Source organism: Perca fluviatilis, chromosome 19 (genome assembly GCF_010015445.1).
Source record: "Perca fluviatilis chromosome 19, GENO_Pfluv_1.0, whole genome shotgun sequence".
In the NCBI taxonomy this organism is placed as follows: domain Eukaryota; kingdom Metazoa; phylum Chordata; class Actinopteri; order Perciformes; family Percidae; genus Perca; species Perca fluviatilis.
In genome coordinates this window covers 10,732,346-10,752,918 of record NC_053130.1, presented here as the reverse complement: position 1 = coordinate 10,752,918, position 20,573 = coordinate 10,732,346, and the positions used below count along the sequence as shown (strand labels likewise).

The following is a 20,573-nucleotide window of genomic DNA, read 5'->3' as shown; positions in this document are numbered from 1 at the left end:
GAAGCAAGCCTTTGTGAGCAAAGTGTCAATTTGCAAGCTTGTACACCAACATAACTGCACAAGCAGCATGGAAGTTGGTTCCATGTTTAATAAAAAGTCTGACATGAGTAGTTGATATAGTATATAGTTGTCAGTGTGCATGTGCTGCTGTTAAAGACTGTACATGTAGGATTTTCTCTTTTATACATTTTAAATTAGCTGTGATGCTGTATAGACCTGAAGGGTAAAACCAGAATATTTATATAATTGTATTTAGAGGTTATATCAGAATAGGTTTACATGGTTTAATTTTCAAAAAACACCATATTTTTTTTGTACTACACATTGCTGCAGCTCCTCTTTTTTCACCCCATGTGTTGAGCTCTGTTTTAGCTACAGAGTGAGGCATCTCACTTCTGTTCCATCTTTGTTGGGAGTCGCACATATGCAGTAGCTAGGTAAGGACTATTACCCAAATCAGAAGCAGTGTATGAGGGCGTGCCACGCTAGCAGCTAGGCGAGCATTATAACGTGTGTTACAAAGTGACGCACGTTCGTCACGGAAGTAAAGGCTGGACTACAATAGAGCTGTTTGGAGCAGTTTGTGAACAGTGTTTTCTGTTGGAGATGGTCCCTTTGGGGTGGACTTTGGGCTTTTTCACTTTGTAAACCTATAACGTGCACAAAAAAGATATATAACACAATAGAGGAAAGGGAAAAAGCCAAAAAGCATAATATGAGCACTTTAATAAACTCAAGGTAAAAACAAACAAAAACATATTATAATTAACATATCATTAAATTTGCCAATTAGTAATTCTATTTCCTTGTTATATCTATAAATGAATTAATACATGTATTCTAATCTTTACAATTAACTTTTTGTTATCCCAGTTCATTTGAGACCTGGATAAGCAGTATGGTGTTTTTTTTATTTAATATTTGATTACAATAAAACACTGACACTCTACATTTATTCCAGTGGATCCATAATAGTGCACCTTCACATTGATTAAAATGTCAGCTAGTCTCACTACAAGAAGGATCTGTACTAATCTGCTTCCAGATTTAGAGAGTTCACAGGATTCGACTCAACTCCCTTCTGGTAAACAGGAGTAGACATAATGAAACATGCTGACAGAAGCCAGCTCACATTATGTGCACAAAGAAGCGTAGAGAGTCATTACAGTTGTATTGACAGCAATGTATGGAGTATATTTAGAGAAAATCCTCCACGAGTTACCTGTGGGTGTTAGTGGCTTGTGGTGGGAGGAGGGCCTTACCTTGGTGCCATCAGCTGGGTTGTGTACAACAGTTGTCTGGGCTTCCTGGGGGGAGGTAGGAGACACTTTACCATGCAGGGAGAAAATGTGTAGGTGGGGGTGGGGGTGGGGGTTGGGGTGCGGATGCGTGGGTGCACCAGGGAAGATGCCAGGGAATACCAACGAATTGAGTGACGACAGACAGACACATGTGCGCACGCCAAAACAAGCACAGTAGCTACAGTACAGAGGCTGTGGAGCATTTATGGTGATTAAATAGATGGCTGTAGATTTCAAGGTGCTCAGTGTCAGTCTGTCCCCAGCATTGTGTTCACAGAATCATTTTAGAGTCTCCAAATGCATGAAAACAGCAGTGAACAGGTAAACACACCACCAGCCAGCCTGAGAAGGAGGGTTTCTATGATAGACTGTATGTGCATGTAAGTAAGTGCAGATCTTATGCCCCATTTATGTCACCTGGAAGTTATTTAACAGTGTTGAAATGCATTTTGCTTCAATATCCAATTGGAAGTTACAAAGAATGTTACTATCCCAGTTCATAAGCTGTTCTCTCTTTAGCAGAATAGTTTGAAAAATGCTATAACTTTAGGTTACTTAACGTAACCCCGGTTCTTTGATAACAGAGTGAGGTGTTTCACTATGGGAATCGCCTCGGCGTGACCAACAGTGGAAGCTCCGATGACACCATGTCTGTCTGTGACAGACAGGTCGAACTGTGCTAGGGCCACGCCCCCCTCATATAATTACAGTCGACCAGCTACTTACAAATCATTCCAGATAGGTTTCTTTCCGTGGCTCTGCAAGGAGGGACGTGTTGGTGAAACACCTCACTCATCAAAGAATCCGGGGTTACGTTTAGGAACCTAAAAGTTATTTTTCTAACTTCGTTCGGTGTTTCACTATGGGAGATATAGACCACCACCGGACTGCATGAATCTCCTGAAGAAAATCATATTGAACCGAGAGTCACACTGACGCCGGCGGCGTAGCCTCCAGCACAGCCTGTGCCAAGGACAGACCGGAAACATCCAGCCTGTAAAACCTCAAAAAAGTGTGAGGCGTAGCCCAGCTTGCCGCTGCATAAATTTCCTTCACTGAACACACCCCTGAAAAGGGCCCATGAAGTAGCCATGTCCCTTGTGGAATGAGCTCTCAGGCCCTGGGGGGCCTGCCAACCTTTACACTCATAGGCCAATGATATGGCCTCCACAATCCAGTGGGACAGCCTCTGGCGGGACAATGGCTTGCCCTTATGGGAAGTACCCCAGGACACGAACAGCTGGTCCACTTTTCTGATGTGCAGAGCCCAGACAGGGCTTAACATGTGAATTATTTGCTTCTCTCCTGAGGAGAAAGGAGGTGAGTGAAAAGCCAAGAGCTCCACTGAGGGACACCTGTATGCTGACTCCACCACCTTAGGCCCAAAGGCTGGGTTGGGCCGCAAACAGACTTTAGAGAGCCCTGGGGCAAACTGCAGACATGTAGGGCGAATAGACCAAGCATTTAAGTTGCTTTGCAGTGGTTAAAGCCAAGAGCAAAGCTGTTTTAAGAGAGACAAACTTCATCCCTATTGCCTCCTTAGACTCAAATGGGTGATGAGAGAGGGCGTCCAACACGACCGACAAATCCCACAGAGGAACCAGGGGCCTGGAAACTGGGAGCTTACGGCGTGCCCCTTTCATAAAACGACAGACTGAGGGGGGGGGGGATGCATAGAGTGGCACGTTCGGCCATGGGTAGGCTAGAGAATCCACACCCAGCGGTGCATTGATGCCTGACAGAGAGAAGAACATTGGACACTGCATGTTTTCCTGTGAGGCAAAGAGATCTACGGCTACCTGACTGTATCTCTGCCAGATCTGTGCTACCATCTGTGGGTGGAGAGTCCACTCTCCGTACAGAGGATTCCCCCGTGAAAGGATATCTGCACCCCTGTTGAGAACGCCTGGCACGCGGGTTGCTCGAAGAGACAGCAGTCTCGTGCTGCTCCACAAAATCACTGTGCGAGCGAACTTGTGCAACTGCAGTGAGCGAGTGCCGCCCTGGCGGTTGATGTACGCAAACACAGTGGAATTGTCTGTTTTCACTAAAACATGACGGCCGTGGAGAATGTGCAGAAAATGTTTCAGAGCCAGAAACACCGCCATAAGCTCCAAGACATTTATGTGAGCCTGGGCTAACCTCCGGTTCCATGTGCCATTCACTGTTCTCCCTAACAGCTTTGCTGAACATTGAAGACATTGTACCAGAGACGCTAATCTCCCCTCCCATAGCGTGATGAGGTAGGAGAGGGAGTTTATTTTGAGACCCAAATATTCCGGACATTGCGCGGGTTCTACTCGGCTCTTTGCCCAGTTTATGTTGAACCCCAAATCCCTGAGATGATTTATCACCGTAGTGGAATCTCTGATTGCCTGCTCCCATGAGTGGGAGCAGACCAGATAGTCGCCTATGTACGGAAATATTCTGATAGCGCTGTTCCTTAACGGAGACAGCGCTGCCTCCACACACCTGGTGAACACCCTCGGCGCCAACAACAGTCCGAATGGGATAAATGGCGATGTGGAAACGTGCATCTGAAAGATCTATCGTCACAAACCAATCTCCCTGGGTGGATTGAACGACAGAGCACCTTGTGTGTCTGGCAGAGAGGGGGCTCCTGGAGTCACACTGCAGTGACGTCACTTCAACGGCCTGGAGGGAGCGTTCTGCCCTGGGAGGAGCATGCGCTCCCCCTGCAGGGATTAAGGGGCCCTGACATTGGCTCAGTTTTATTTTGTGTTTTATTTTGTTTTGAGGGGAGCATTTCGCCCATGGCTCTGTGGCTGGATGCGAGAATGCAGGCTTTATTTGTTGCCTTTTTGAACATGGTGGAAGTGCTTGGTGACAGTGGGATACTTTCTGGGAGAGAAACTGAGATGGGGCCCCTGGAGAACTGTGAAACACTAGGGCCCCTGAACCACAAACCTCTACAACCTTCCTCCTCTTTGTAGGAGGGGTGGAGAGAGAAGCTGGGGGGGTCTGGACGCTTCTTTTTCCCCTCTCCGTGGTGGGAGGGGCGACTCCTTGCTGCCACAGCAGCGAAGAAGTGTTTCCCCCACGGCTTGGGATTGTCTGACTGAGACTGCTGGCTAGTCTGTTGACCAGCAGCTTGTCTCTGTGGCTTTGCAGCCCTGTGTTTTACCTTCACTGCTGTTGCAGAAAAGCCACCCTTCTGTCCCTGCTGCAGGGGGTGGTTGGGGCAGGCAGAGGTCAAAGGCTTCGCCCTCTTGTTTTCTGAGGGTGCTGGCCTCTCTCATTTTCCATAGAGCTGGACCAAACAGTCATTTCAGGTTTTAAAAAGCAACTGGCGACACAGTAGACTTTACTGATGCACTGACTGATAAGAGGAGAGGTTTGGCTTTCATTAAGTTGAGATGTTTTTTCTTGCTGCCATATTTGAAACCTGGGGAAAGCCTTCTTTAAGTTATATTGTATGTTGTATATACATGGCTTAATCCCATTACATGTACAGTATGAACACAGGGGCTGCATCCTCATACAATATCTCTCTGATACCCGTCCACTCCAGCTCCTGCTTTACCCAGAAGTCCTCATCATTTACAATTCACATATTGAAGAGAAATTTGTAAAAGACATTCTTTTAATGCAAAGGTTTAAACTTTTTTGAGCTCTGCTTTCTGAGAAATTGCCATAAACCTGTTCTTCTTAAAAAGAAAAACATCAACAAGGAGTCACTGGGATATGGCTGAGCAGAATGTGATTAAAGTGTTGTCTGCTTTTGTACCAAAAAATGAAAGTCATTTGTCTACATGTCAGTGCAATGCACTGAGTAAATATAAATAGGAGCATGTCTGAAGGAGGTCTGGGTAAAACACAAGCCAGGAGAGACACTCAGTGGTTTAATTTTAAAGTCATCAAATCCACTTCCAACATCACAGTTTGTGTTCAAAACAGAAGCAAAGAGGCAGAGGATAAAGGACGAGGGAGAGGACCAAGTACAGAAAAGATTTCACTAAATATGGGGTGTGACACAAAAAGATGAGGAGGAGACAGAACTAAACATTTAAAAGATGGAAACAATGAAATTATGCCATAAAAAAGCAATGTGAGAGAAACCAAATAGAGATGAGGTACCATTGGTGCTGAGGATGACATGCTGCTGTCTTTGGTGCTGCCGCTGCTTACTACACTGTTTTTACTGTTGGTTCCCTGCGACTGGGGCAAAGAAACACAACACAGAATGACTCCTGCTGCTCCCACTGGGCCTAAACCATAAACCAGCTGATGGGAATCTCAGGTGGAAAACAGGAATAGAACCATTGCACGGCCAATATAAACATTCAACATATTGTAAGTGTGTAGGATTTAAAACCGCACAATCTGGGATTGGGGTTCAATGCTAAATGGAAGCACGTAGATTCCAAATAATCTTTTCTTTTGATCATCAGGAACTAGTAGAATTAGATTAAGTGTTATGCTCCAACAACAATGTGAGTGTACTCGCTTCCTAACTTGTTTAACTGACGCAAATAATTTTTCTATTATAAAGCTGTGTATTGAGTGATTGAAGGATTCTTTATGTGTAGCGTCCTGGGTTATGCCTGCATTTAATGTCTACAACTTTTGCAGACATGTCACAACATTAAAAAAGTAAAAATACAGAACAGTTAATCAGCACATGCATTTTTAAAACAATGAACATATTTTCAGATTGGATTTTAAGTATTTTCCCCAGCACTTTTAAAAATAGGTAAATCAACATCTGCTGGGATTAAAAGAGAAATCACAAGTTTGCATCTAAAAGAAGCACCATAAATCGGTGAACCATTTCTGGCAGAAGCACAGCCAAAATATGCGTAACTGAGTCAGAAAATACGTTTATAATAATGATAACCAGTCCAAGTCTGTGCATGCAGTGAAAGGCCTTGATGACAGGTTTCTCTCTAATTGTGGAGAATAGTGTATGTGTGTGTGCGTGAAGGTATGTAAAAATAAAATTAAAATGTATTTTTACTTTATTACTACAGATACACAGCACTTCGTCAGTATATCAGTCCTGACCTGTATCTAGTTCAACTGTGTTGATTATCTGCAGGTGACCAAGACAGCCTTTTTATTTACAGGTAGAGGGAGAGAAAAAAAGTCCACTCAAAAAAAAATTTAAAATAAAAATAATAATAATAATGAGGGTACAATAAATATGCAATAATTGAAGAAGGGGAAATTATTTTATATTGATGTTTACCATGATTAAAATGTACCTCACTCCTGTGATGTTCAGGGATGCTGGCAGGGTAAGTAAGCCAAAATGCCTGATCTTAGACATCAGAAGAGGATAAGTGGAAGGGTGTGTGTGTGTGTGTGTGTGTGTGTGTGTGTGTGTGTGTGTGTGTGTGTGTGTGTGATTGGTTGAAATGGTTTTGGTGGCGCTTATGGCAGAAGGGGATGCAGGGATGGAGTTAGGAAATCCAACAGAAATCGGAACAAGACGAAAACTGTCATAGACAACGCCTCAAGCATCTTACCCCAAAATTAAATAAAATAATTAAATAAACAAATGAAAACGAAGAAGGGGAACAGAGAAGGGGAGGAGATGACAAGAGGGGGGAAAAGGTTTGAAAAGACTAAGAATGAAAAATGAACGAAAACGACAGAGCCGATCTCACCATCAAACAAACACTCGAGCTGGACTTCCTTTTCTGACAGACAGCAATGGAAAGGAGGAGGAAAAAAATAAGGGGTCATCGGGGAAACAAGGAACTAATCAAAATAGTAAAAAAGTGAAGCTGCCAGATTGGTTCCAGAAAGAGGGAAAAACAAAACAGCTGCACAAGCTTACACAGGAACAATGAGACACTAAGAGGGCTTCAGCCGATAAACAGAATCAGCAGCAAAAACAATATAGGGAATCATTTTTTTAAAAGGAGAACTAAAGGATTTAAATCATTGGTTGTGCAGTTTATTTGGAAAATGTTTCTGGGATTTTTTTTTTTTTTTTGGGGGGGGGTGGGAGATAGTTCAGTTATTGTTTAAGTTACTGTATATGTAATGGAAATTTTATTTTGGACCCTTGTTGATCATGGCACTTCACTGCATGCATTGGCGCTGGCTGTCGATCAAAACAAAATGAGCACCAAGACATGACGGTAGTTTAAATCGCTGTGAATCAAAGAAAAACCTGGTGGTAAAAAACAAACAGCATTTTAAAAGCCTACTGGTCTTTACGATTTTCCTTACTTTTACTTTAATCTCACATTTGTATTACCTGTGCCCCACCTTTAATGGCTAACTCATAAACATGATCAAGCGGCCATTTTTTTCCAAAGATCAATCATTTTCCCTGAGCTACAAAAATCTTTAAAATCACATTTAATGGAAAAACTAACAAAGGAGCACCAGAGCACAAAAGTAATCCAGTTAAATGAATTGCTTTTCCATATGCTCATAATATCGGAGGTACATGTGTTTAGAGAGTAGTTTGGGTGAAAGACCAAAAAGGAGACAACAGAAGATAGGAAGAGTAAGTAAGACAGAAGCAGTAAAGTCATTAAAACCCTCATGGGTCAGAGAACTTACCTTCACACCGTCAGACTTTTTGTTTAGTAAGGTTTTGCATGCTGAAAGAAAGAGAGACAAGATGGTAAGGACACAGTCTAAGACGTAACTGCACAAAAAAAACAGCAGGACAAACTAAAGTCCAATAAAGATTTATCAGGCCTGGTGTGTGTCCAACCGATTTCACATATAACTGTTGTATGACGGACAATCAAACCCCAAAGTATTACTTCTCCACCACTGGGGATAATCAGGCCAATTAAGGCCTTTTGATATGTATTACTGGATATAGAAATAGCAAACTGAAATGGAAAACCAGATAAAAAAATTATAAACATTTTTAAAATTAAAATTAAAATAACTGCTTTTGGACATGTATGTGCCCTGAGGTTTTTTTTTAATCCTTTTTCCATTATATTATTTTGTTAAAATATAGGCCTACACTCGCTGATTTTGTTATAGAGCCCATTAACACCCCCAACTCCCACAATTATTCCACAGTACATTGTTGATGTTGTATGGAAGCAGAGTTCTGCCAAGAAAAGTAAGAAGAAAAAAAAAGATTGGAAAATTAGACAAATGTTTGACTGAATTATAAGATAGTACAAAAATTATGACTCAGTGAATCAACAATAGGTGTAAATCCAAATTATGATACAAAAAAAACTAGGTCAAATGAGTTAAAAACTTTTAGCAAATCCAATCTAATAACCTGACCCAGTATCTCCTAATCTTGATTTACAGAGTACTTTTTCATGCATAAATTCATCTATTCTTCTCTTTTACTGGCAGAAATTAGCCTCCATAGTTTTGACACACACTGCTTATTTGAAAACATCACAACAGCAAGACAGAACATTTGGGGATTTAGAGGCACTAGTTCTATTTTCAGTTGTTTTATATATAAATATTATCGTTGTCAGCAATATACATTAAAGCACTGTGTTTTTTACTTTCCAATGTTACTTTTAATTCAATCAAATTTGAAATTACCCTTCCCATTTACTTTTTATTTTGAACTTGTGTTTATCCATATTTATTCCTGGCGGTAGATCAACAAAAAGTTAACCATTTTCTGTTTTCTTTTTTGGGTAAAATCATCCTCCATACTGTCAACATTTTCTAGGAGCAGTTCAAACTATAAACATTGAAAGCAGGTAAAAAAAAAATAATAGTCTCTTTGCCCCCAGAACACCAACATTAATTTTAGCACAGTGTCACAATGTACACAACATAAGCAGTATGACTAATAAGTGATAAATTGGTCCTGGTTTAGTGTTTGAGCTGTAGAAAATCCAACTCCCTCCTGAGGGCCTCGAGGGAGCAAGTATGAATCGATGAATGAATGAATGAAGGAACTAATGAATTAAATAAATGACTGAATGAGTTACTTTCTGAACACAAGGTGCTTCTATCCAAAACAACCTGTTGTTTGTGTTCCTCTCCTAGATCATTTAATTTATTTCAGTGCAATTTAGCTAACACTTTTCCACCTAACCACTAGTACTAGAACGACTTTGTGAAAAGTGGAAGATGGAAAAAGAAGAAAAATATTCAAACTTTTGACATATATTCTGCAGGTCAAACACCACCAACTGTAATCTAACCAGTGCATGTTAGGTGTTAGCCCACATTGATCACACAGACATAATATCATGTGCACCTGAACACCTGTCCACAGTTATAAGCAGACTTGCATAGAAATGACACCAACACACAAGTGAATTATAATCTCCAAATGCATGCACGCACACAGATTAAAAATAAACACATGTACTGTTTAAACACTCATTTTTGTGTTAGTCATGTTCCAATGATCCTCCCTTACCTTCCATTTATAAAGTAGGAAGGAGGGCAATGAAGAAGGCAAGAAAACAGTAACTTATTTCATATCTGCATCTTAACATCTGAACTGAAAACAAAACTGAAGATGACAACTGGAGGAACAAAACACCTGCAAGGCTTTTACTGTGTGTTAAAAGGCATTCTTTAAATAATTTTCACAGAGGTGGTGGGATCATGCGATGCGACAGTGGCTTATAAACATGCAGCATCTACTTAAAAGTCTTTATTTTAAAGAGATGCCAAGGAGTGCATTCCCAACAGTTCCCAAGCTGAGCAGAAACCTTTAAGTTCAGGACATCATCTCTGCAAATTTAAAACCATATTCTTCACTTTTACACTGTATGCAACTCAGGAAGTGAAGAAATTTAACAATTGTAATCGAGCATCAAGAGCAATCCATCATTAACAACTTATGGGCGTAGTATCCACTTCATCGAACCCTAATAATACCATAGTAATTCCTGTATAAACAGCCTTAAAGCAAGCAGCCCGCCCTGTCATGGTTCAGTATGCTTCATACAAACTAGTCTAACTAAAAGGCTGCCCTCATAGAATGGGGCGACACCCGATGAAGTTTCGGAAGTGGCTGTGTTTGTTGGATTGTCGGTTTTAAAAATGGCAATAAGCATAACAAATATTAAAAATATTAAACCTAAAAGGGAACACCAACAGCATTTAGGATTTCTGTTACTGAAACTTGAAAGTTGAATAAAATTTGTCTTTTTATAGGCAAAGTAGTCATTAAGCCCGGCCAATATTTTTTTATGCATGTCAATTTCTCAAAAGATAAAGATAAATCCATGAATGAAAACCTCCGTTATTAGGTATTTACTCTATGTTTTATAATGTTTGTAAGTTCGTAAATATTTCCAAATGCTTCATTCATGTGTTTTTATAATGTATTTCATTTCTAGTACTCCTTTTTATTTAATTCTATTTTATCTTAGCAGTTATGACTTCATATACAATAAATATATATAGCACTGTGTAAAATGTTTGCAATGTATGCCACACTAAAGAGGCTCATTTTGGGTGAAGTCCTCTGCTATACAAGGTTGGGTACCTCCGTATAGGTGCACTTTTTCTGTTAATGGACCAAATATGATGTTATCCATGTCCATCATTAGGAACACCCCTTACACAACCTTACCAGTTTAGAAAAAAACTGGCCACATGACCATATTACAAATCCTCTTTGTAATGTGTTGTATGATGAGGACCCTCATGAAGCTCACAAGCAGAAACACATTGGTCTCGTAATAGTTTGTTTTTATACCAATTGTATACTACACACAGTATATACATACATACATAGTTGCCAAAGTTTTGACCTCTTTGAATTGTCGGTTTCAAAAAGTGACAAAAATATCAGACGGAGACCCCAAATATGCTGATCTAAGGGGAGGTGGTTTCAGACGCTGCTTGATGATCCTAAAAACACTTTGTAGAAGCATACTGACACCTTTAGGTTTTTTGTGGTTTTGTCTGTTCACACAAGCACAACGGAGCAGGCGGGAGAGAGGAGACAAAGAAAAATATATAATAAAGGAATGCATTCTGTTTAAACAGCTTCCCATGCAGGTTGTCATACTGTACTGTGCGCTCATACACATGCTTGGCTGGCTGTTCGTGCCAGAGCCATGCGGCGGGAAGGTTGCAGTGAGCACAGGCAGGCATCAAGTATTGTGCACAAAAAACAATTCAGAGGAGGTCAAACTGGAAGGGGTACTGAGGTTGAAGGCTGACGTGTCTATCTATATAAGGTTACAATGTTTATGCTGCAGAGGAAAATATATGCAGCCTGCGCAAGTTGCGTTAATGCAAAGATGTGTAAACAGAGTTTCACTAGGTGGCAGTTGCGGTAGTTGGAGGGATGTCAGAGGGTCATGCTGGGTGTCAGTTAAATGGCTGTTGTGTTCGACACAGGAAATTAAATAGCCAGTTCTGGAGAGGAGCTCTGTTCATTAGAGCATCAAGACACGCAGCAGTACTGAAAGGTCAAGAGCTGAGCTTCATTTGTGGTTTCCATTTAGTTGTTTGTGTGTCTGTGTATGTTTAAGATGACCCAGTGCAACAACAACCATTCACAAGTGGTTCATCAGTGTGCAGGCAGCAGGCAGCAGGTGGAGGGGTTCAAGCAGCCTAGGCCCCATGCCAATAGCCTGAGTACAAAGTTGGCAGTGCCCGACTCCAACACCCCCTCAAGCAGACGTACCTTCCTGTGCCATTGAGGCCGTGCTGGTGGTAGCGGCAGGGCTGGTATGCTGCCGTCCCACTATTGGACAGAGAGGGATTCAATGTGGAGGCACAGGTGGGTCGAGAGCCTCACTAAAGCCTTTTTATTTTCTCGATTTCTTAAATTTCTGAGTATTAGACAAGGATGACAAAACATGGGTTTCCCGAAAGTTTTTGGATCAAGCAGGCTTACTGAAGACAAGATTTTTTTTCTCTGATACCTAACTCCTTTTTATTAGGATGAAGTGAAGCAGCAGATGGAAAATCTTCTCGGCACCAAAATACCTGCACTGCGGAATTATTAATCTTATTTCCGTGGACATTCCTTTGATAAACATGCCTGCAGCTAAGCAAATCAGAGGTCTGGCTCGTCTGCTTTCTTTAGATTGATCTTGACCTGTAGAAAGTAGTTGGCTGTAATCCACAGGAGCTGCTTTACTTACATGAAAGCATATAAACACAGGGCCAAGAGCATCAATGCATTAGCTTGCTAGGCCATCGTCTGGCCCACAAATTGGGTGTTCAGTCAAAAGTGAACCGTGTTTTGGTGATCAAACTGCTTACAAGGAGGAAATCCAAGCCAAACCCCTGAAGTGCAACATCAGAACTGCAGACAGAGCTGACAAGCAAATAATAATTTGCAGTTAAAGACAGTAAAAGAACAACAGCGATTTATATCATTTCGCCTCTATTAGGTATCAGATCAGGACAAAGTGATTACCAATAAAATTAAAACTAAAAATATCTTTAAAAAATCTAAGTTTCTCTAAATCCAAGTGCTTCTCTGTACGGCTTTATTTGAATCGCTTGATGTGTGATTAGTATCACTGCCAAAGCTCACCTGAAAAGTTCCTGGTCACCAGCATCGTTGTGAGGATAGCTCCCTAGAGAGACACACATATCAACATAATAAGAATTTGTGTTACATTGACGTGTGTGTGTGTGTGTGTGTGTGTGTGTGTGTGTGTGTGTGTGTGTGTGTGTCCACACTCACTTTAAGTTTCCTCCTGGCGTTGAACTTGCGCAGACACTCCACAGTCTCTTGACGGTGCATCATGGAGGCCACAGTGGAGCGTTGCTGTACGTATAGGAGAGGAGACAACATTATAGATACAGTAAACCTAACTTCAATGTAAACCATGTCAAAGCTTTTCACTCCTATATCGAACCCAAATGACAAGGAGTCCTGATAAATGAATACATCGTGTTTGCGTCGTCTTTCTTTAATAAATAAACCACTTATGAATTAAAGGAAATTTTGCAATGGGAATTACGAGTTACTGGAGCTTTTTTGTCCTGTTATACGACTTAAATGGACACCTGCCAGCCAATCACAACCATATATTTCCATGGTCATGGTATTATGTTGTATCCAAATGTTTAAAGCTTTTACATGTAGTTTTGAGCAAAGCTGAGACAAATGAACCTAAGAGCTTTGAATGTGTTTCATTTTACCAAAAACTACAAATTCTGCTTGAGTACATAATGTAGGCCTCTGTGTTTAGCAGTTCATGATTTTAACACTAAACTATTAGAAGTGATTATGTTGTTGTTTTGAAAAGCAGTGCCATTTTACAGTGTCACTCTGGCAGTATATGTGTGTGAGAGAGAGAGGTTGTACTCCTTAAAAAGGTAGAGAGTGAAAATGTTTTGGAATATGGCACGAACACTGCACCACTGTTTTACATGAGAGATTTATTTTAAAGACGAGGAGTGTGACTTACGCAGATCCAAGGGTGCATGATGGCCTGGTCGGCAGTGATCCTTTTGGCAGGGTTAATCGTTAACATCTGATTGATCAGATTCTTGGCCTCGGGGGTCACTGTGTCCCACTCTGGAGAAGGAAACTGCAGAAAGAGGGAGATAAAAACAAAGGAAGAAGTGTTGAGAATGTATATCACTGGTATGCTTTATTTGAATATTTTATCCTGGAACAACTGATGTAATAAATATCTAACACAAACAAATAGCGGACAGGGATTAAATTTTATTTTACTTGACGATTCATGAACTGTAAAATCACTACAGGCTGCAAAGGAACTTTTCTTTCATTTATTTAAGACATTTACGAGTGCATTTGACTGCAGTTACCTTAGTATTAAAATACATATCAACACCATCTCCACCTGCTCCGCTCTGAAGTGCTAGACGTGCCACTCGGACTCTCTCTCTTTTGAAAGCCTAGTAAATATTTTGTGATTCACCTTACCTTATCTCCTTATTGCTTTCCATGAACATGTTAAATACTTCCTAATGTACTCAAACTATGCTAAAAATATTTAATCTTAATTTTATGATCTTTATTAAACCAGTTGCTGAATACCCCCCCACACTGCAAACTCAATTATCGATTATCTCGCTTATCTGGACAATATTAGCCTGTTTTTTAAATTTTTTTATTATTTTCTTTTGTTTTGGAACATGCACAATATGTGTAATGACTCAAGGATTTGTCTCTCTTTGATGGGCCATTTCAATAATATGACACACAAATAAAAAAAATCATTCATTGATTCTATGTTAAAGGAAAAAGCTGAGTCATTTTCAAACTGTGATGGCCAAGTCAATGCATGAAGCCCTTTAGTCTTAACAGGAGGCGTTTTCAGTTAATGTCGTTTTTCTCACTCCATTCACCTACACCTGCTGCCCTCACCCCTCCATCCAAGTAGCATAAAGTGCCAGCAAACATGTTTACTATTAAAATCAAACCAAACTGTCAAAAGACATTTACTTCAAACATTAGTTATCAAACATGAGTGTCAGTTGTCACTTACTGACAAAAAGAAAGACTAATGAGATTCAAGGCATCTGCATGACAGTGATGATTCTCAAGAAGCACATTATTACAAGTCATAATACAAGTGTGCTTGTCACTTTATATCAATGCTCACATTACGCACATTTATTAGATGTGGTTGCTTCCAATTATGGAAATTAATACGGGTTATAAATTCCTATCTCCCAGAGGAGTATGGCAAGATCTAATAAATAAGCTTATCACTCTGTCATAGTGTATCACTTTTCTCTACAGCTAGATAAAAAAAAATGTAAAACATTCAAAACTCAAATTAAATTTCCAAATGACTTGCACGAAAGAATTCAAAGTGTTATTTGACGAGACTTGAAATTAAAGGTATCCAGTAGGGCTCATCTCGAGGGTGTGCTTGTTTTTCACATTCACATAAATTATGATTGAGATTATGTATTAGATTTCAAGGTGAGTGAACACAGATGGAGCTCTCTAACAGACTCTGTGGACCGTAACTCTCATCATGGATCCCTTTTCAGAAATACAAACAGTCAGCCAACCTGGGATGAGCCTGCAAGTATGAGTCCCATAAAAGAAGGGCATTTATTTAAGCTGCACTAATAAATATTTTTATATTAATAATGGATCAACTGTACTGTAAATTCTCAAATAGTGGCCTTCACCTCAGTGGCAGAGGAAAGCATGCCTCTTTTTCTAATTACCCTTGTTCTCCATTTACACTCAAAACTTTCTCCATAATTACCTGTTGTCTTCAATCAGTATACCGAACATTTCCACAACACTACACTGAATTATTCCATATCATGGCTAGGGTTGGGTATCATTTGGATTTTTACGATTCCGATGCCGAACCGGTACTTTTACAACGATTCCGATTCCTAAACTGATTCTTGAAAAACTGAAAAATGACATTAATGACAGCTAGCTAACGGTAGACTACAGAGAAAGTGTGATATTTATATAAGAGGGAAAATATTTCAGTCAACACATTAAGTGGAACCGAAATGAGGAACTGAAATTTGCGTTCTAAACCGGTCCGATTCCTACCAGTTGTGTAGGGTTTCGGTACCCAATCCTAATCATGGCCATGTCATGTTAACAGTTTCCAGGCAAATTGCACTGAACCTCTGCACAAAAACAACACACATGCAGCTCACAAGTACAAATGTTGAGGAAGTCAACTACAAGAACATGAGAGGGAAGTACTCACGTCATATGCACCGGCCTTGATTTGTTGGTACAGTTTGTGTTGGTCCTCGTCCCAGAAGGGAGGGTAGCCCACCAACAAGATGTACAGGATCACACCTGACACACACACAAACACACAAAATCTATATGAACATACTGTATATAAAAAGTGTGTAAAAAGTAGTTTCAGAGGCATAATTGTCCTAATAGATATTTGTGAGAGCATGAATTCAGCAGCATACAAACAGACAGAAACCAGACTAACTGACCACATGCCCATATGTCCACTGGCTTGCCGTACGGGTCCTTTCTCAGCACCTCTGGGGACAGATACCCTGGAGTTCCTGCAAAACCTGTGGAAATACAAACATACTTTGTCTCGATTTCTCTGAAAATGGCTATTCTTATGATAACGCAATAATGATATACATCATTCTTTCTGATTATCGCATGGTTTGAGCTCCTCACCTTCCTCTTGTCCGGTTTCTTTTTTAATGTTTTAACTACATAAAACAATTCAGTACTATCCTCTATCTATTGCTGTTTTATAAGACTAATATTCACAATAATACCTTACTATAAGTAAACTATAAACACCACATAGTTGTTTAAAATGCAAAACATACAAGACTTTCCTCAACACATGCACACAAAATTGTTTTTGACAATTCTTTTAAAAAGAAATTCCCCCAGGACAAATTCTAAAAAAAATTGAATACTTTCTCTTAAATGTATGCTCTTGTTGATGTATTTATTTTATAAAGAAACAAAAATACAGCATATTATTATTATCATAATGTACTGAAACACAAACTCTAGCTTGCCACTAATTTAATTACTTATATCCGTAAGCAGTGATTATGATTTTCCTGCTGCATCAAAACACTGCTGCTGAAAGTGAACACTGTTGAATAAATACATATAAGGTTAAATATTTAAGTTGTTAGCAGAGTGTTATTTCTTACCAAACCATGCTTGTTGGTCCCCCTGCACCTCGATAGCTAGACCAAAGTCTGCAAGCTTCACAGCTGCTCCCTTCATCTTACTGGCCAGGAGCAGGTTCTCAGGCTACAACACAGAAAGATAAATAGTTCTTTAGGATTAAATATATTCACTCAGGTTGCAACTATAGTCAATATAATATCAAAAATGGCATACAGACACATGCCAAATCACAATTTAGTTTTGTATTTTTCCTTTCCAACACAAAACCCCCCCCAAAGGTCTTCAATTTTCAAGTCCTTTAGTAAGAACACGTTAAATGTATCCTTGGACAAACTCTCAACATTTTGCATAGTACAAAATAAGTTGTAGCAAACAGAGGTAAAAAATAAATACATTTAATTAAGGGCAAAGAGATAACCATGTACCCTCCTTTAGGAAATGTCTGCATGACTTGATGACATCTACAGTAGGAATGAGGAATGATTTGGTCAAAACAGGCCACAAAGGCTTCCCCAAAGCACTTTTTTTTTTTTTTTTTACTCAGCACAGAATATAATGACATATTAACTGTGATTCAGTTGTCTTAACTGCTTCAGTTGTGTCTCATTACATCATAGTTCACTTAAGGAAGAGATTTTTAGGGAAATGTGTCAGGTCAAGTGTAATTTGGCACGAGGTCAGTTACTGATTACAGCTGCGCAGTTGTTTTGTTTTTTCTTCATAATATAGTTGCCCCTGCCATCATTTTCAGTTTTAAACTTCTACCAGGTCTAAATGGGGTCTTTACAAATGTGGTGACCCTATCTTCCATAGTACAAGTCCCAACTGGCAGGACTGATGTGTGGGTTGTGTGTGTCTTGAGGGCAAAAGTCTTTGCGGTGGTTAGCCATCCTCATCAGTAAAAATGCTGACAGACAGACAGATGTCTGACACTGTCTTTGTGCTTATAGTCCATTTCTTCTCAGCTGTCAGTCTCTCCTCTCCATTAAGTTATCTATGTATGTATCCATCCCTCCTTCCTTCCTATCATTTCTCCACTATATCGGGAAGACCTAAAGCAATAGGAAAGAGAGAGAGTAAAAAAGGGGAACTGCACTGGGACAGAGAGCTGGAGTGAAAGCAACAGAAGAAAAGAGAGAGACAGATAGAGAGATAGATGGGAGGTGGCATAATGAACGCTGGTGCTGCAGCAGCCGGGTGACCTCACCCAACAGTTGCCATGGTAACTCAGCCTGCCACCAGCCAACAGCACTCAACTCTTTTCTCTCTAGTTCTTGTTATCCCTGCAGCGAGTGGCCCTCCTTATTTGACAAGGAGACAAACATATGATATGCGTGAGGTCACTTTTGGCAGCTTTATCTCCAGGAAGTTCTTGGGAAGAAAACAGATGTTGCTTTCTTTTTAGCAGTCAGATGATTGGATGGCTTGTTCAAAAACCAAGAATCTTTCACAGAGAAACTAATGCCTTAAAACAGTAACAACTGATTATTATTTTTGGCCATTTGGGGGCAGCGGCACACGCTGTAAACACAACATTCACATAAAAAAAATGTATAAAGTTGTGGTGGCTGACGTGTTAGAAAATAGTTGCATATTTACACATCCAGCAGATACGAAGCAACATGCTGCTGGAAACCAGGTTGATGAGAGTGTTGAGAAACAAAACAGAGTTTAAGTTATTGCAGGTTTAAAATTGGAAGAGTAATCTTCCACTGCACTCGTTCTCAGTTTCGATAAATAATCTGTATCAGCTTGTTCCAGCTCTTCATTGAAGCTGTCATGGAAATAATGCACTTACTGTAAGTCGATTCAGGCAAAAACATTTGCTAAATGCAATGGCAATATAAATACTCCAGAATAAAATATTCCAGATGTCTTGTAGAGGATTTTAGACACATTTTCTCCAAATTCATATATATTTGGTATTTTTGGAAACTTTGGGATCTGTAAAATACATTTTGGTGGGTCTGAATGATATTTGCCTGCACAGAATGATGCAGCACAGATGCAGTTTGGAAACATATAAAAAGAATTGTACATTAACAATTAATGGCTATACTGGTTATTTGTTTCTGTCCTCATCATCGATCATCATTATCGTCTTTTTAAAGCGCTTCCCTTTCCAAGTTTATTCGATACCGATATTCATATGCAGGCTAAAAATCCATTTAGGCCACTCACACACAAAACCAGATTGTTCATTATCCAATTATGTTTGTCTACTTTCCCTAGAGTAATGGTTTCACTTTGCTCTGTCACATTGAAGTAATAGACCAGATTGTTAAAGTGCTCATATTATGCTTTTTGGCTTCTACCCTTTCCTTTATTGTGTTATATATCTTTTTGTGCATGTTATAGGTTTACAAAGTGAAGTAGAACTGCAAGCAGTTATGACAGGGTCCAAGCCTCCCCGGCGCGAGTCGCCCCTGATGACACGCGGAGCCCACGAAAGCGGAACCCACGACAGCGGAGTCTGCGAAAGGAGAACCCAAAGCACGACAGCTGTGAGGCAAAAGTCAGGAAATTTCACTAAGTGCGAGCTCCAAAGTCGGTAGTGAAATGCAATAGAAAATTTACCATTCATTGAGTAAAAGGCCAAACGCTTCTACCTCAAGTATAGCGCCCCCTAATGGCCGATCTTCACAAAATTTGGTAAAGAGGCTCGGAGTGGGATGTCAAACAATAATATATAGTTTTGATCTGATAGCTATTAATTTGGTCAAGATATGTTAAAGTTTGTGTTTTGTGGCTAGCTACGAAAATGTGTTTGATTGTAAATTGCGCATACTTTAACATAGCAAAATTCTTTTGATAACTTTTTGTCACGTCCATCTGGAGATGTTATGTACCAGGTTTTGTGGAGAACGGTCGCACGGCCTAGGAGGAGTTTCAAAAAGTTAGTTTTGCACATTGGGCGATATTGCGAAAAAACTTGTTAGTGGAAATGGCCGTGGCCTATATCCTGTGATTCAGCTTGATTCCAGGAATACGTGGATGTAAGGTGTTCTAAAATGCTATGTGTAATGTGGGAGTTATAGGCAAAAACACATTTGACGTTATTATAGCACCACCTAGTGGTCCATATGTGTAATATTTGGTATGTGAGGTCCATGAACCATTCTACATCTACACTGTAAATTTGAAGTTGCTCACATTAGTTTATCCTCAAAATTTCGTAAAAATCGGATGAGCCTTTAATGAGATATAAACTTTTGGGACTTGTAGCGCCCCCTAGTGGCCAATTAGATATGGCAAAGTTGGTGTTTTCGTAGCTAGCTACACAAATTTGGTCGTGCGTAATTTGCGCAATTTTTATCTGATAAAAGATTCTTTTGATAACTTTTTGTCAGGTTGGTCTGGAGATGGTACCTAACAAGTTTCGTGCAAATCAGTTGCACGGTCTAGGAGGAGTTAGAAAAAGTAGGATTACGATAAATCATGATTTTTTGCGCATAAAAGTCTAGGTGTAAATGGGTGTGGCCTATATCACGAGATTCAGCTGAATTCAGGGAACGCGTGGAAATGTGTATTTTTAATGTGTGATGTACGGTTTGGGAGTTATAGAGCCAAACGTGTATCTCTGCTATAGCGCCACCTAGTGGTGCAATTGTTTTTTGTCCGAGGTCCATGCAGGGCTCTGGACCAGTCCTGAAACGTTCCGTGATGAATGTGCGTCACTTTGTAACACGTTATAATGCTCGCCTAGCTGCTAGCGTGGCACGCCCTCATACAACAGAAGTGAGATGTCTTACTCTGTAGCTAAAACAGAG

At 40.1% G+C, this 20,573-nt stretch overlaps 1 protein-coding gene across 39 annotated transcripts in view; it reads right to left on the bottom strand.

Annotated features, from left to right (window-relative positions):
• camk2g2 (calcium/calmodulin-dependent protein kinase (CaM kinase) II gamma 2) overlaps positions 1 to 20,573 on the bottom strand; it is a 63,878-nt gene that overhangs the window by 12,213 nt on the left and 31,092 nt on the right. For 8 of the 39 annotated variants that reach the window (XM_039784052.1, XM_039784063.1, XM_039784060.1 and 5 more), the window contains exons 7-17: positions 16,824 to 16,926; positions 16,128 to 16,211; positions 15,881 to 15,975; positions 13,625 to 13,747; positions 12,895 to 12,978; positions 12,742 to 12,784; positions 11,881 to 11,940; positions 7,842 to 7,882; positions 6,932 to 6,964; positions 5,400 to 5,480; positions 1,263 to 1,307 (exon numbers count right to left, since the gene is read on the bottom strand). In XM_039784052.1, the coding sequence (XP_039639986.1) occupies positions 1,263 to 1,307; positions 5,400 to 5,480; positions 6,932 to 6,964; positions 7,842 to 7,882; positions 11,881 to 11,940; positions 12,742 to 12,784; positions 12,895 to 12,978; positions 13,625 to 13,747; positions 15,881 to 15,975; positions 16,128 to 16,211; positions 16,824 to 16,926 (792 nt within the window). The remainder of the gene's footprint in view (positions 1 to 1,262; positions 1,308 to 5,399; positions 5,481 to 6,931; positions 6,965 to 7,841; positions 7,883 to 11,880; positions 11,941 to 12,741; positions 12,785 to 12,894; positions 12,979 to 13,624; positions 13,748 to 15,880; positions 15,976 to 16,127; positions 16,212 to 16,823; positions 16,927 to 20,573) is intronic. The other 31 variants (XM_039784055.1, XM_039784068.1, XM_039784077.1 and 28 more) reach the window with 12 other exon arrangements.